The sequence below is a fragment of the Rattus rattus genome, chromosome 5 (genome assembly GCF_011064425.1).
Source record: "Rattus rattus isolate New Zealand chromosome 5, Rrattus_CSIRO_v1, whole genome shotgun sequence".
NCBI classification, from domain to species: domain Eukaryota; kingdom Metazoa; phylum Chordata; class Mammalia; order Rodentia; family Muridae; genus Rattus; species Rattus rattus.
This window is the reverse complement of record NC_046158.1, coordinates 98,747,863-98,761,794: the sequence shown is the minus strand read 5'-3', so window position 1 is coordinate 98,761,794 and position 13,932 is coordinate 98,747,863. Positions and strand designations below refer to the sequence as shown.

The following is a 13,932-nucleotide window of genomic DNA, read 5'->3' as shown; positions in this document are numbered from 1 at the left end:
TGCAGATGCCCCCACTCCTTTTTAAAAAGAGGAAAATATTCATAGAAGGAGATATGCGAGCAAGGTTTAGAGCAGTGACTCAAGTAACGGCCATTCAGAGCCTGACATACATGTGGCCTGTATATATATACAGCCACCAAAACTAGGTAAGATTGATGAAGCTAAAAAGTGCATGCGGAAAGGGACTGTATATAGATCTCTCCTGAGAGACACATCCAGAGCATGTCCAATACAGAGGTCAATGCAAGCAGCAAATCACCAAACTGAGAATAGGACCCCCTTAAGGGGAATTAGAGGAAGTATTGAAAGAGTTGAAGGAGCTTGCAACCCCATAAAAACAACAATGCCAACCAACCAGAGCTTCCAGGGACTAAACCACTACCAAAAGACTATACATGGACTGACCCAGGGCTCCAGCTGCATTTGTAGCAGAGAATAGCCTTGTTGGGGCACCAGTGGAAGGGAAAGCCCTTGGTCTTGCCAAGGGTGGACCCCCAGTGCAGGGGAATACGGGGGAGGGCAATAAATGGGATGTATAGGGGGAATATCTGTATGGGGGAGGGGCAAGGGAGGGGATGGGGGCTTATGGACAGGAAATGGGGAAGGGGAATAACCTTTGAAATGTAAGTAAAGAAATATATAATAAAAATTTAAAAAAAATTAAAAAAAAATAAAAAAATTTAAAAAATAATATTATAACCCAAAAAATAATTTTGTTTCCCTTATGTTTTGATTAATAATAATTTTTATTTGACAATGATTCTTGATAATATCCACCACACAGAAAACCCTATCATGCGCAAGACCCTGAACATGTGCCTTTTCCACTTTTGTGGTTTTTTTCATGCTGTTTTTATTTTTGCTGATCACAGAAGAGAGAAAAAGTCAGTCCCTTGTCTTTCTCCACACCTTCTCTAAACAGTACACTCAGGAGCACTGTGTGCTAGGTCTGTTGGCATGTGCCTATAATCCCGTCAAGAAGACTGAAAGGTCAAGGCCAGCCTATGCTACATAATGACACTATCTCTCCCAACTCCACTGTCCTTTTGAAGGGGCCCTTTGTTGATCAACTGTGCTGGTTCTCTAAACTGAAGACTATTAAAACAGTGCTGACTTGGACAAGACTTGCTCCATAGTGTCAGGGAGAAAATTTAGCACCTAAGAAGGCTGAGCAAGAAAGGGGCTTCCTCAGGGGAAGCCAGCTGCTGTCAGCCAGGCTGGACACAGCTATCTACTGAGACAGATATATAGATACTGTGTTTAAAAGACTACCTTTGGAGCCAGCAAGATGAAGAAGCTCTTGCCACACTAGCCTAGTCACTTGAGGTCAATGCACAGAGTCCACAGAAGGGTAGAAGGAAGGAACTGACTCTACAAAGCTGTCCTCTGACCTCCACACCAACTCAATGGCATGCATATATAAATAAACGAGAGTTTGGGCTTTTAAAGGGACTTTCTACTCTTGTTTAGATGATTTTCCAAATCGCTTTTCCACAGATGCTTTAAGGCAGTCATCACCATGGGCGGGTGCTTCTTCTTTAATCAGATGACAATCCCATTGGACCTCAGAACAAGCCCAAGTGTGGAGAACAGGATGAGAGCCTAAGACCAGTTCTCAGCATTGCAGATGTGAGTGAGACCACCTGGGTAGCATCAAGGACAACTGTCTCAGAAACTGTCTATCAAGTGTTCCTCCCTCACAGACAGGGTAACATCAAGGACAACTGTCTCAGAAACTGTCTATCAAGTATTCCTCCCTCACAGAAAAACCTCTTCTCAGCCTAGACCCTCAAGGCTCCAGATATCCCAAGATACCCTTGACTCACTCAGGGGAAAACAAAACAAACAAACAACAAAAAACCATTTCAAACTACTTTTTGCATTTTAAAAGAATTCTTCAGTTTTCCTGCCTATTTTTGTATAGGAATTTGGCACCCGCAGCAACTCTAGTGTTAGGGAACTCTGTTCTTCAGATGTTTCTATGAATCTAAAAGTTAATCTTCTAAGAGTCACAGTTAAGTTTAGGGAAAGGGGGAAAAACAAGTTAAGACAATGCCAAAAGAATGACCTTATTCCTCCCAAATCCAGCACAAGGCCATGCTTACAGAGCTGAGCAGCTGTGCTGCTGGCAGAGGGAGCAAACTAGAGTGAACGGCTCATGCCTCTCTCCCTCCCCCTTACAGGCCTGCAAAGCCCCATCCAGTTGCTGCACAAAAGGGCTTTTTCTTATAAACTTCTCTCTCTTTTCTTTCTGACTCCATCTTGAATGGAAAGAAACAACACTGGGGATGGAATGTACATAGCTCTGCAAATATTCATGAGAAAACGCTCGGACACCCACACGTGGCGGAGCTCCCCCAGCACATGCATGAGCCAGGAAAAGGCGATACAGACGAACTCTGACATCTGTGTTTTAACCAAAGCAACTGGGATGGTGCCTTATAATGGGCGACAAGGTTCAAGAAGGTGAGCCTGGGAATGTAGCTATGTGCAGAATTGTGTGTCTGGCACATAAAAAAAAAGTACTAGGATTAATTCTGAATGCTACAAAAAAAGAAAAAGGTTGGAGTCTGCTTTTGTTTGTTTTTACATTTTATTATTATTTATGTGTATGAGTGTGCACAGTAGAAAGAAGAGGTCTTTGGATCTCCTGGAACTAGAGTGACAGATGGTTATGAGCTACCGTGTGGGTACTAGGACTCGGACCTAGGTCCTCTGGATAGAGCAACAAATGCTCTTAGCTGCTAGCCCATTCCTCCAGCCCTAGTGCAAGTGACACAAGTACAGTTGCCAGCATTCACATCATGCTGCTCAAAACCATGTAGAACTTGAATTTGATTTCCAGCATCCACAACCAGCTGCTCACAACTGCCTGTAACTCCAGGCCCAGGGCACTGCACTCATATGTATATGCACACACACACACACACACACACACACACACACACACACACACACAAATAATTAAAAACAAATATAAGTCTAATGTAGCATCCCATAACTCTGAAAAAGGTAATTTATATTCACAGATTCACCATACAAATTTGCACAGGCATGTATGTGCCACCATGCCTGCTATATTTTTCCCCTCAATTTTAGGGTTAGATTGTCACAAAGTACCCTAATAACTGCCAGTATGATTTTCTGTGGTCTAGCAAGGCTTGCTGCCATTCTGAGGACTGAAATCATAACCTTCTACAGTGCTCAACCAAAGCAGTATAATACATTGCTACTGCTTCCCAGAAACAACAATATCCTAAAGATGCACTGGCCAGAGCTCTAGATGCCTTGGCAACTTGAGAAAGAGACAGACACAAACTACACAAGGCATCGAGAAGATGACCAGGACCCCTTCAGCCAGCAAAGCCTTAGTCCTCTCAGTCCTCAGCCAGCAGAGCTTTGGAACTGACCTCTCTACTATCTATTCTTTTCAGTTTCTGTGTAGGAGCACAAGTACACGTTTAAGATCCTAAGGAGATATTAGCCTCAAGGATTCCTCAGTCCTGCAGCAAACAATTCAAGGCCATGTTTACTGTGAGCTACTGATCTATTACAATAGCAAAAGACTAACTGCACTGAACCCCACATGAATTACACTAAGGCCCTAATTGGAAGTGGACTTTATCAAAGCTCCTACTCCTCCACCAAGCAGTTTTTTCCAACCACTTTGAATCATTTTTCAAAAAACTGATGCCACTCACTACCATCTCTAACCAACGGATCGTAAAAAACGGCCATGCATAGTTCGATGCCACTATGGAAATAATGTTCAACAATCCACAGTGCATTCGTTTTCCTCTGGAAAACCAGTTTGCATTGAGATCTCCCAAATGTTAAAGTACTGATTAGAGTACTGCCAGCCTGCAACTGCCATAATAGACTTGAAAAGCAAATTTACAGCAAACATTTGCAAAAAAGGAGAATGGAGGGAAGATGACATTACCACTTCCTGAGATGCATAGTTAGGGTCCTCTGGGTTGACTGACCAATAGCAGTAATCAAAGCCAAATGCCACAACCTTCTCCCGGGTGTCTCCAAAGCTCTCCAGTCGACTGTCCACCTAAAATTAAGCACAGAATCCAGTGTCTTCCTCGTCAGATCTCTAGAATCTGGACAGGAGCTCTTGATTACATTCTGTAATTACAGAGACCTGGACTAACCGCTGGAATGTTTACAACAGCCACAAAAGAAGAGAGAGAACACTTGTCTCCATCTCACTAAAAACAGAGACCCAGAGAACTAAATATGCCTATGACACTAACATGTCTCCTACTTACAAACACATGAGCTACAAGACAGCTCAGGTGAGAAAGCATGTAGGGACGTCTTCCTCACTTCACTCACTCACTTCAGGGTCTCTGCAGAGAATACTGACAGCATCTAAGTAGTACAGTCCCTGGGTCCAACAGGTTTCCTCAATCTGGAGCTTCCATCAACAGCTCCTGCAGGAATCTACCCCCCAGTGTCTTGGAAATAGTTATTAGACAGAACAGCCAGGATTAATCCAGTGGCCAAAGGCAGGGGAGGGTAGGGCCAAAGCCTGGAACTGCACTGAGTCCTGGGTACTGGGGAGAATGGCATTCTTCACAGAAATGCCTAGTCTTCATATTTAAACTTAAACTCTGGCTTGCAGGTGACAATGGTCTCCCTATGAGAATATGCTTCTTGCAAAGATCTCTTTCATCCTCTCCAGAGAGTAGAAGAAAGTCAAGAATGGACAACCGAAGTCCCTACTTCACAGATGTAAAATGGGCAGATGCTACAAAATCACCATAGCTCATAGGCATGCATTGTCTATGTGCTGGCTGCTCCGTTGTCCTTTGCCAGCCTCCAGAAGGGGAAGCAAGGCTTACAGAGGGAAGCTCCTTGAGGAGAACTCAGCACTGAGTGCCCAGGTAAAGATTAAGGGGACATAGAACCCCAATACACATTTTATACAAGAATAAAGTTTGAAAAGGGAAAGGCAACTCTGACATTAACCATTTTGAAACTACAAAAGACCCTGGCTGTCATGAGTAAGAGTTTGTTCATAGATAACTGACCTTAGGGAAGTCAACAGCCAAGGAGGTGTGTAGAGGGAAAACTAAAGTTTGTTCTTAGGCCTGGAGAGATGGCTCAGAGGCTAAGAACACTAGCTGCTGGACCCAGGTTTGATTCCTGCACCCATGTGGTGACTCATAACCATCTGTAACTCCGGGCCCAGAGAAGGGATCTGCTGCCCTCTTCCGGCCTCCTAGATCATGAGTTACACACATGGTGCACAACCCTACATGGAGGCACAACACCCATACACATGACAAAATAACAAATAAATATTTTTTAAAGTTTGCTCTTGGCCAAGCTTATTCTCTAGACCCCAAAGTATGAGATCTTACAATGAAACAGCCGCAGTGGTCCACAAGAGAGATAAAAGGAGGCAGGGAATAAAAAGCTCTTTGTCCTCCAGGAGCTCCTTTTTAAACTTTGGCAGGACCCATTTTCTTTTAACAAAGCTAATGTCAAGAGGAAACAAATCACATCACAGAAGTTACACAAGAGCGGGCATAGTTCTGAGGCTGGGGTCTAGATAGCCTCCACTCTGCCTCAGCTTCCTCAGTTCTTGGCAATGCTGGCTTAAACCACAAGCTAACTGCAGCAGCTGTCATGTGGTCGCCTTCCTGGCTTCTTTCCACCGTTCAAGGTCCACAAAAGGAGAATGCATTCAGCTTCCACATCAGGAAGGGTGGAGAAAGTTGACTCTAGGAGAGGGTGAGGAGGAGGGAAGGAAGTTCCTGTGTCTGTCCAATTGTGCTCCAAAATTAAGTAGGGTTTCGAGAGAAAAACCTCAACAAGAATCAGGTTAGTGGCCTTCTGGGATCTGAAGGCTGATGTCTGATGTCTGGATTACATTATGGCCAAAACAAACCCTACATTATCTGGTAAATGCTAAAATTCCTAAGAATGCCATGGATAAAGTATTATCAGTTGAGGGGCTCAGGATAAAGTTATCTGGTGGCCAGGGAAATTATATAGACACACAAATTGCCCTGGCAGGAGTTAAGCTAAACATGGCCCTTATTACATCCCTGGGTTTGGTTTCAGCTACTAATCGGTTTCCAAAACAGCTGCACTACTCTAGTTACCAGACCATGGGTGGGCCCAACACGACATCTTCTGGAGTCAAAGCACAATTCTCTTACATATTGTATGAGAATGTATTTGTTTTATCATTGGTCCAAGCTTCCTCTACAATTCTCTTACATTTTCCTCTCATATATTAAACATATTCACCCCAAGAGGCCAGTTGGGCCATAATAGTTATTAATCAGGAAAAAACCACAAAATTTCAGGCTCACCTTTACATTCCTGACTTTTGCCACTTTGTCATCAACTTCCACGATAATTCTTCCCCCTTCTTTGGTCTCCCTAAGAAATAAGAACAGAATTTAAATGAGAAAAAAACACTTTTTGTTTTGTTTTCTGAAACAGATTCTCACATATCCTAAGAACCCTAAAAAAGTGGGGAAAATTAATGCATCATGTGAAAAGTACAGGACAGAGGGGGCAGAGTACAGAATGGGCAGATGTGTTCTTCAATGATGAATGAGTCTGGACAGACAAGGACAGAATCTCACAATGACAAACACCTGAGGTCAAGGCCAGGGCTTCAAAACCACTTCTACTCTGTTATTTTATACAAGGTCTTCTCTAGCCCTATAGAACAAAGACATAATTTTGAGCATCTCAGGAAGGAGCAGCATGGTCAAATTCTGCTTTTTGAACTTAAAGAAGACAATGTTCTCATTTGGAAAAAATAACGTAAGCTTTGGCTAGGTGACTGTAATGGTTCCTTCCCAACTACAATTATCAGTGCTGATGACTTATTTGAATGTTAGTACAGACTACATAATCAGCAGATACACATGCAAAACAGCTGCAATGAACAGTGGGTACTACCACTATCTCTGCAGAATTCTGTAGGAATTGAAGAGTGGTTTGGTCTGAACTTGTTGGCTGAGATCACACTGTGTGTTTACATAATTACCTCTGAATCTATGGTTGTGAATCGGCAGCCTGCTAAGACTCTGCTCACGCCTGGACATCAAGAGGCTTGACAGTCTACCACTTACTCTCAAGGTTCTACACTAGAGATAAAAGTGAGTTTCCTAGTTGTTGCTGTTGTTTTTTTTTTTTTCATTTTTGTTGGATGAGATGTAATTCTTAGCAGTGACTGCAAGTAACAAAGGAGTTTCGACATCATTTTCTTAATCTGATCCATGCTATTTGAAATTCCTGGTTTCCAAGGAACTAAAAAGTTAAGATTAAGTGGTCAATGCTGCTATCCTAAAACCCCTAAAAGGCAGTCTGGTAAGAATGAGATCTATTAGTAGCTACCTCCTCCTGGACAGCAGCCACTCCCAGGAAGCCCCCAACCCTGAGTCACTACAGGCAGTGATGTAAAGCCAAATGTTTAAAAACCATTTACCAATCAAAACACAGCAATTTGAGGTACACTTTCTGTGTCCCTCCTATCTCACTACTCTCATTCTGTCAAAAGATTCCAAAGCAGATAGCCTTTACAAGGACAAACCTAACCCCACACAATACCATTTTGTCACAGGAGATAATGCCTTTTTAAATCTCTGTTCCCATTTACCAAGTTATCTTGTGTACTGGACAGTTTAAAAAAAATCTACTAAGTCCAATACATGTCTGGTCTAGAACCATACTCTGCCAATTTTATCACCTGTCACTCTGCTTCAACCCAAACAGGTGTGTCCGACGCCCTATGAACCAAAATTTGCTTTCTCTTCCTGTTCTGGGAGAACTCAGCACTTCCCCTTACTTGTCAGAAAACTCAAAGATTCAGAACAGCTCGGACACCAATTCTTGTGCAAAGCCTTTTCCGACTTCCCAAGTGAGAGGAAAAGAGGATGAAGCACGGGATGCCTCAAGGGCTGAGAGGTGCAGAATCAAGCCCTGCACAAGGCACTAGCACAGTGGATGCCAAGATGAGACGATGGGAGAAACGTCCCCTATGTCACAGTTCAGTCTTTAAACCATATCAACTGCTGAGCTGAAACTGTAGTCTCTCCGGGCCCAATTTCCCTTCCATATCCTGAGAACTCTTTTTCCTATGTCCTCATGGAGCAATCCCATGTGTACGAACACACAGCCTCCAGTTCTCACTTGGGTACTACCAGAACACCAAAAGGAGTGGAGTTTGCCCATCCTTTTGTACCTCCTCCTCACGTCATGCTCCGAAAGAAAGGCCCTACTAGGTGCACCAAGACCCAAGTCAGGGTCCCTAGAAACTCTAGTTGGCAGGTCGCCACGGACATGCACACAGGGCAGCGACCCCTGGAGCCACACAGGAACCGCTATCTCCTAGGACCCGAAGCCCTGTCCCTCCAGGCCTTCTGGACCCCGAGTCCCCGTGACAATTTGTGTCTGATTTTTTTTCCCTTCACGCCAGTCCACCCTGAGGAAGGCAGGAATCTCGCGCTCCTCTCAGTTCACTTGATCCCTCAGGCGTCTCCTCTTGACAGACTCACCGCTTGCTGAGAGGCCTGACCCTCACGGCCACCTGCACATTCGCCATCCCTCCGCCACAACCCAAGACCCGTACAGCGGTCCGGCGGAAGCATCCCTGGCCGGCGTCCAGCGAACAGACCCAGCCACAAGCACTGCAGGAACCACAGACTGCCCCGCCCGTCCCACGCGCCTCGGGGCAGCAGCCCCAGCCTCGCCCGAAGGGGCGGGGCCCGCCAAACCTTAGCCAATCCTGAGACAAGTGGGGTGGGCCTCCTCGCCTCGCTCCACCCTAACTTTTCCAGACGCTCCCGCCTAGGTGCGAGCAAACGCCTGGGGCGGGGCCCGCCAAACCTTGGCCAATCCTAAGACAGGTTGGGTGGGCCTCTTCGCCTCGCTCCACCCTTTCACTTCTCCAGAGGCTCCCGCCCGGGTGCGAACAAACTCCCAACAGGGGCGGGGCCCGTGGAGCCTCCGCCAATTCTGAGACAAGTGGGCTGGGCAACCTCGTCTTGTTCCACCCCTCGCACCTCAGAATCCGCTTTGCGTGCTGTAGTACCTCTTTCTTTCTAAAATCTGGTGACTGAATTTCTAGTTAATTAAAGTTCATGAAGGAAATTAGTAATAATTTTTGCCCCATTGGTCTGCTATGTCAAAACTGCGGCTAAATTTTAATTTAAAAATAATTTAAAATAATTTAAAAATGGACCTTATCCTGGAGGCTGAGACAGGAATATTTTGAGTTCAAAGTTATGGTTATTTGAGGTCAGCCTGGAGTGCTGCGTGAAATTCAAAACAACAGCAGTGAAGTGGGCAAAACAAATGATTTTGTAATTCTAAGGTGTGTTTAATGAGGAGGCTTTTCTTTCCTTTTTTCTCTTTCTTTTTCTCTTTCTTCCCTTTTTTTTTTTTCTTTTCTTTTCTTTTTTTTTTTTTTTTCTAACTTACTGACAAATTCCTCTCTATTGCCCTGGATCTTCACTGCTGTCCTAGCAGTATTTATAATACATACAGAGCAAATGCCATCTTAACAGAACTGGTTTGTTCAAATAAGAAATAGTCATTTAGGGGTTGGGGATTTAGCTTAGTGGTAGAGCCACTAAGAACCCAAGGCCCTGGGTTCGGTCCCCAGCTCCGAAAAAAAGAAAAAAGAAAAAAAAAAGAAGTAGCCATTTATAACTGTAAAGCCTCAAGCCCAGATCCAAGGCTAAGGGACCAACAACTCTTCAGCACCAGGAGTGCTGATGAACACTAGACAGTTCCAACAGTGAGGAGTTCTAAGAGCTCTACATAGTAAGCTCCTGTATCACACAACAACAAAAAACATAAACAATGGTCGGTTTCTAATGATGACAAATTTATATCCACTGCAGACTTCTGAATCTTCAGACATCATGATTAGAGAGGCACAGGGTAGGGTTAGCCATTGTATTATTAACATTACAGTTAGAGCTTACACAAGCTGGACAGTGGTCATACAAGCCTTATTTAGTCTTAGCAATTGAGGCAGAGGCAGGTGGATCTCTGAGTTCGAGGCCAGACTGGTCTACGAGAGGGAGTTCCAGGACAGCCAATGCTACACAGAGAGTCCCTGTCTGCAAGAGAGAGAGAGAGAGAGAGAGAGAGAGAGAGAGAGAGAGAGAGAGAGAGAGAGAGGAAGAGAAAAGAAAAGAAGGAAGGAAGGAAGGAAGGAAGGAAGGAAGGAAGGAAGGAAGGAAGGAAAGGTTCACACACAAAACCAAGACAAACAAGACACAAAACAAATTCACTTCCTTCATGGGAACTGGGGTCTTATGGAAAAAGAAATAAATATCTAAATGTGTATAACACTGTGCAAGACACGAAATGCAAAGAAAAATAAAAGGGAATAAATGAGAATAACAGTCTTTATGTAGCTAGAGAGAAAGTTACTATTTTATATGGACTCTTAAAGAAATACTCACTGATAACAGTGACACTCTAATATATTTGAAGAAAGTAAGGCTGGGGAGTTATTCAGAGACTGTTAGTTCATAGTATCCCAAGTAAGCCTCAATTAAGGCAGGCATTGTTCTAAGCAGTCAGGACATACCTGTCTGGTGAAACCTCTGACTTTGTAGAACTGGGAAAGTAGACTAATGGGTAAAACAGTTTTAAAAAATGTTTAGCTGTGCAGCAAATTAAAATTTAAAAGTATGTTTTAAAAACCAACAACAAGGGGTTGGGGATTTAGCTCAGTGGTAGAGCGCTTGCCTAGCAAGCGCAAGGCCCTGGGTTTGATCCCCAGCTCCAGGGGGGGAAAAAAAAACAAGAACAAGACAAGTTGTAGAGAGAACAGGATCATGAAGTCATGGCGATGGGAGGGGTGTGTAACCAGAATCCTGCTTCAGTTGAGATAGAATTTTGAGTTCCATGATAGCCTGGACTGATAACAAGACCTGGTATCAAAACAAAACAAACAAACAACAAGACAAAAGCCATGCTATTGTTTGAAAGGACAGACCCAGGGAGCAGGTCAGTGTAAGGCATCCATGTATGTAAGACAGCCTTCCTGGGGGTAGGTGGAGGCGCAGAGCCAGGATCATGGAATTAACACAAGGCCACAGTGGTCTCTGGGTTTTATTCAGTGAATTAGGATACATAGGAAAGTTTTGGAGAAAAGAGTAAAATTATTTGACTTACATGTTCTAATTTTTCAATTTTTCAATTGGTGTGTGTGTGTGTGTACCATAGAATCATAGAATGTGGGTGAAGGTCAGTCACCATTTTTGGGAGTTCATATTATTCCAGTTGGGCTTGACTTACATACCATTATGGAAGGCAGGGGAGTATTCAGCCAGTTTAAACCACCCATTGCATGTAATTCTGCCCTAATTGCACTTAACATGGGAAGAAGTTAGAGTATATAGACCAGGGGAGGGAGAAAGAGGGGTGCCTTCTATCTATGCAGCTATGGGAAAGCCATCATCCCTGCTGGTAAAGACTGACTTTTGGGGAGAAGAGCACCCACAATCCTGTAAGTAACCCTTTATCCATGTTCTGTAAGGAAACCCAATAAATTTATTAGTACCCCCAGAGTGAGTTTTGATGAACCTAAGCTCTGTTTGTTGTTGGGACCTTAGGAAGAGGTTATTGCTTATTGCTTATGTCACCCTCTGAGAAGGAATGTTAGCAACAAAGGACAACTTGGCAGCCATGTAAGTATCGGTTATCAAACTCAAGTCTGCAGGTTTGCATAAGCCTTTACTGGCTGAGCAGGGTCCTTTGAAGGGTTACTCTGGCTGGTGTGTAGTAGTCTGAGAAATGAGGAGTGAAAAACCCAGAGACAAATCAGAAGGCCGCTTTAACGCCAGTGGCCAGAACAGGGACTATGAGTCATGTAGGCTCCTTTCTCTTGTTCATTTGAAAGCACCAAGAGAGTAATGTACTAGACAGATTGTTTACAATTTAGACTCACTTGGAACTCCAGTCTCCTGGATAGGTTCTCTATTCGTGCTGATTTGCAATGAAAACTGCTGCTGAAAGAATATTTCTATTGTCAGGCTGTAGAGCATGACATAATTGGAACATTATAATTTATTTTAAATTATTTCCCTCAAGGCTAGGGATGTAGCTCAATTGGTTAAATGTATGCCTAACAGTCACAAAGCCCCAGAATGGCAGAAATCGGGTGCAGTGGCACGCACTTGTCATCCTGGCATTGATAAGGGTCAGCAAATCCCAGGCTATGCTGGGCTATATGAGACCCTGTTTTAAAAACAAACAAAACCCCAAAACAAAAAGAAAAACCTCCAAAACAAAAACAAAAACAAGGAGCCCACTTGACTCAAATATTTTAGTATGTATTTTTGGCATAACCACAGTACTATTGCAATAATCAAATAGACTGATTTATTACTGGCATCAGAACTTCAAAGTCTAGGTTTCTACTCTTGGCACTCATACGTTAATCTGTTAAAACCTTCTCTGAATAAACCCTAACTTTTCTTGCAGGTAAGAAAAATAAATATTTTTATTAATATTTTTGGTAACTTTTATTGCTAATGAGGTAAGAAAAATAAATATTTTATTAATACTGTTTTTTGGAATAACTTCTTGCAGTGTAGCTCAGGCTCGCCTGAGACTCACACTTGTGACCCCTGTCTTGCCAACTCAACCTCTGGGAACATAGGCCCTGGGCTTGCCCTCAGCACTGCAAATCATACCCTCTCACTTACTTGAGACTGAACCATTTTTTTAAACTTGTGTACATGCACATGTATTCATGTTTGTGCATGTATGCCCAGGACGTGAAGGCCACAGGTAGACACTAGACATGGGCTACCTTCCTTAGTCGCTCATCACTGTATTTTTTGAGACAAACCTCTCACTGTACCTGATGCTCACCAGTTTGGCTAGATAGGCTGGCCAGCAAGCCTCAGATCTCCTCCTATCTCTGCCTCTCTAACACTGGAATTACAGGTGTGTGCCTAGCTTTTACATGGAGGGTGAAAGATCTGAATTCAAGCCCTCATGCTTTTGTGGCAAGCACTTTATTGACTAGAGTCCAAATCACATCTAAAACTTTGAGACAGACTCCTCTACATAACCCTGGCTGTGCTAAAACTGGAATTTGGCATGTGGACTGGCTAGCTTCAAACCCACAAGACATCCACCTGCCTGTTTCATTAATTGTAGCCTCTGTTACAATTAAGGGTGTATATCACCGTACCTGGCCTCTTAATTTTATTTGTATGAATGTTGTTGCCTTAATGTAAGGCCTGTACACCTTGCCAGTAGACAATGGGTTCCCTGGGACTGAAGTTACCACAGTTGCCAGGCTGGGATTCAAACTTGGATCTTCTGGAAGAGCAGCGAGTGAGCGCCTTAACTGCTGAGCCATCTCTGTAGCATCTTTCATATAAATTCATGTTTTACAAACATCTGAGAAAATCTCATATGTGATGACTCATACAGAGTCATTACAATATCAACTATACCATGGCTTCTTCCCTACCCTCTCCCTATATAGTTTCTTCAAGTAAAAAAATTTCCTAGATTCTCATATTCCTCAAACCTCCTGACTTCACTGAAACTCTGAAAGGACAAATCAGAGCTGAGGGTAGCAGTCACAGGCCAGAGAAATAAAAAGCTACAAAAGCCAGGAAGAATCGTTCCAAATAGTCTACAAATTGACATATTTACTCTGGAATTACATTTACAAATCTCACATACCTCTTCTAATGCACGTAGAAAATACACATTCATGATTTCTTCTTCATTATTTACATGTAAAAACTGAATTCTAAAGTTTGGTCAAGGCCAAGTGGTGGTGGCACATGCCTTTAATGCCAGCATTTGGGAGGCAGAGGCAGGTGGTGGATCTCTGAGTTAAAGGACAGTCTGGCCTACAAAGCAAGTTCTAGGACAGACAGGGCTGTTATACAGAGAAACCCCGTCTCA

At 43.4% G+C, this 13,932-nt stretch overlaps 1 protein-coding gene across 1 annotated transcript in view; it reads right to left on the bottom strand.

Moving 5' to 3' along the window:
- Stard9 (StAR related lipid transfer domain containing 9) overlaps nucleotides 1-8,670 on the bottom strand; it is a 90,138-nt gene extending 81,468 nt beyond the window's left edge. Inside the window, 3 exon segments of the mRNA XM_032904024.1 lie at nucleotides 3,944-4,060; nucleotides 6,336-6,405; nucleotides 8,535-8,670. Coding sequence (XP_032759915.1) covers nucleotides 3,944-4,060; nucleotides 6,336-6,405; nucleotides 8,535-8,581 — 234 coding nt within the window. The 5' untranslated portion in view covers nucleotides 8,582-8,670.
- Between the last annotated feature and the right edge of the window lie 5,262 nt (nucleotides 8,671-13,932).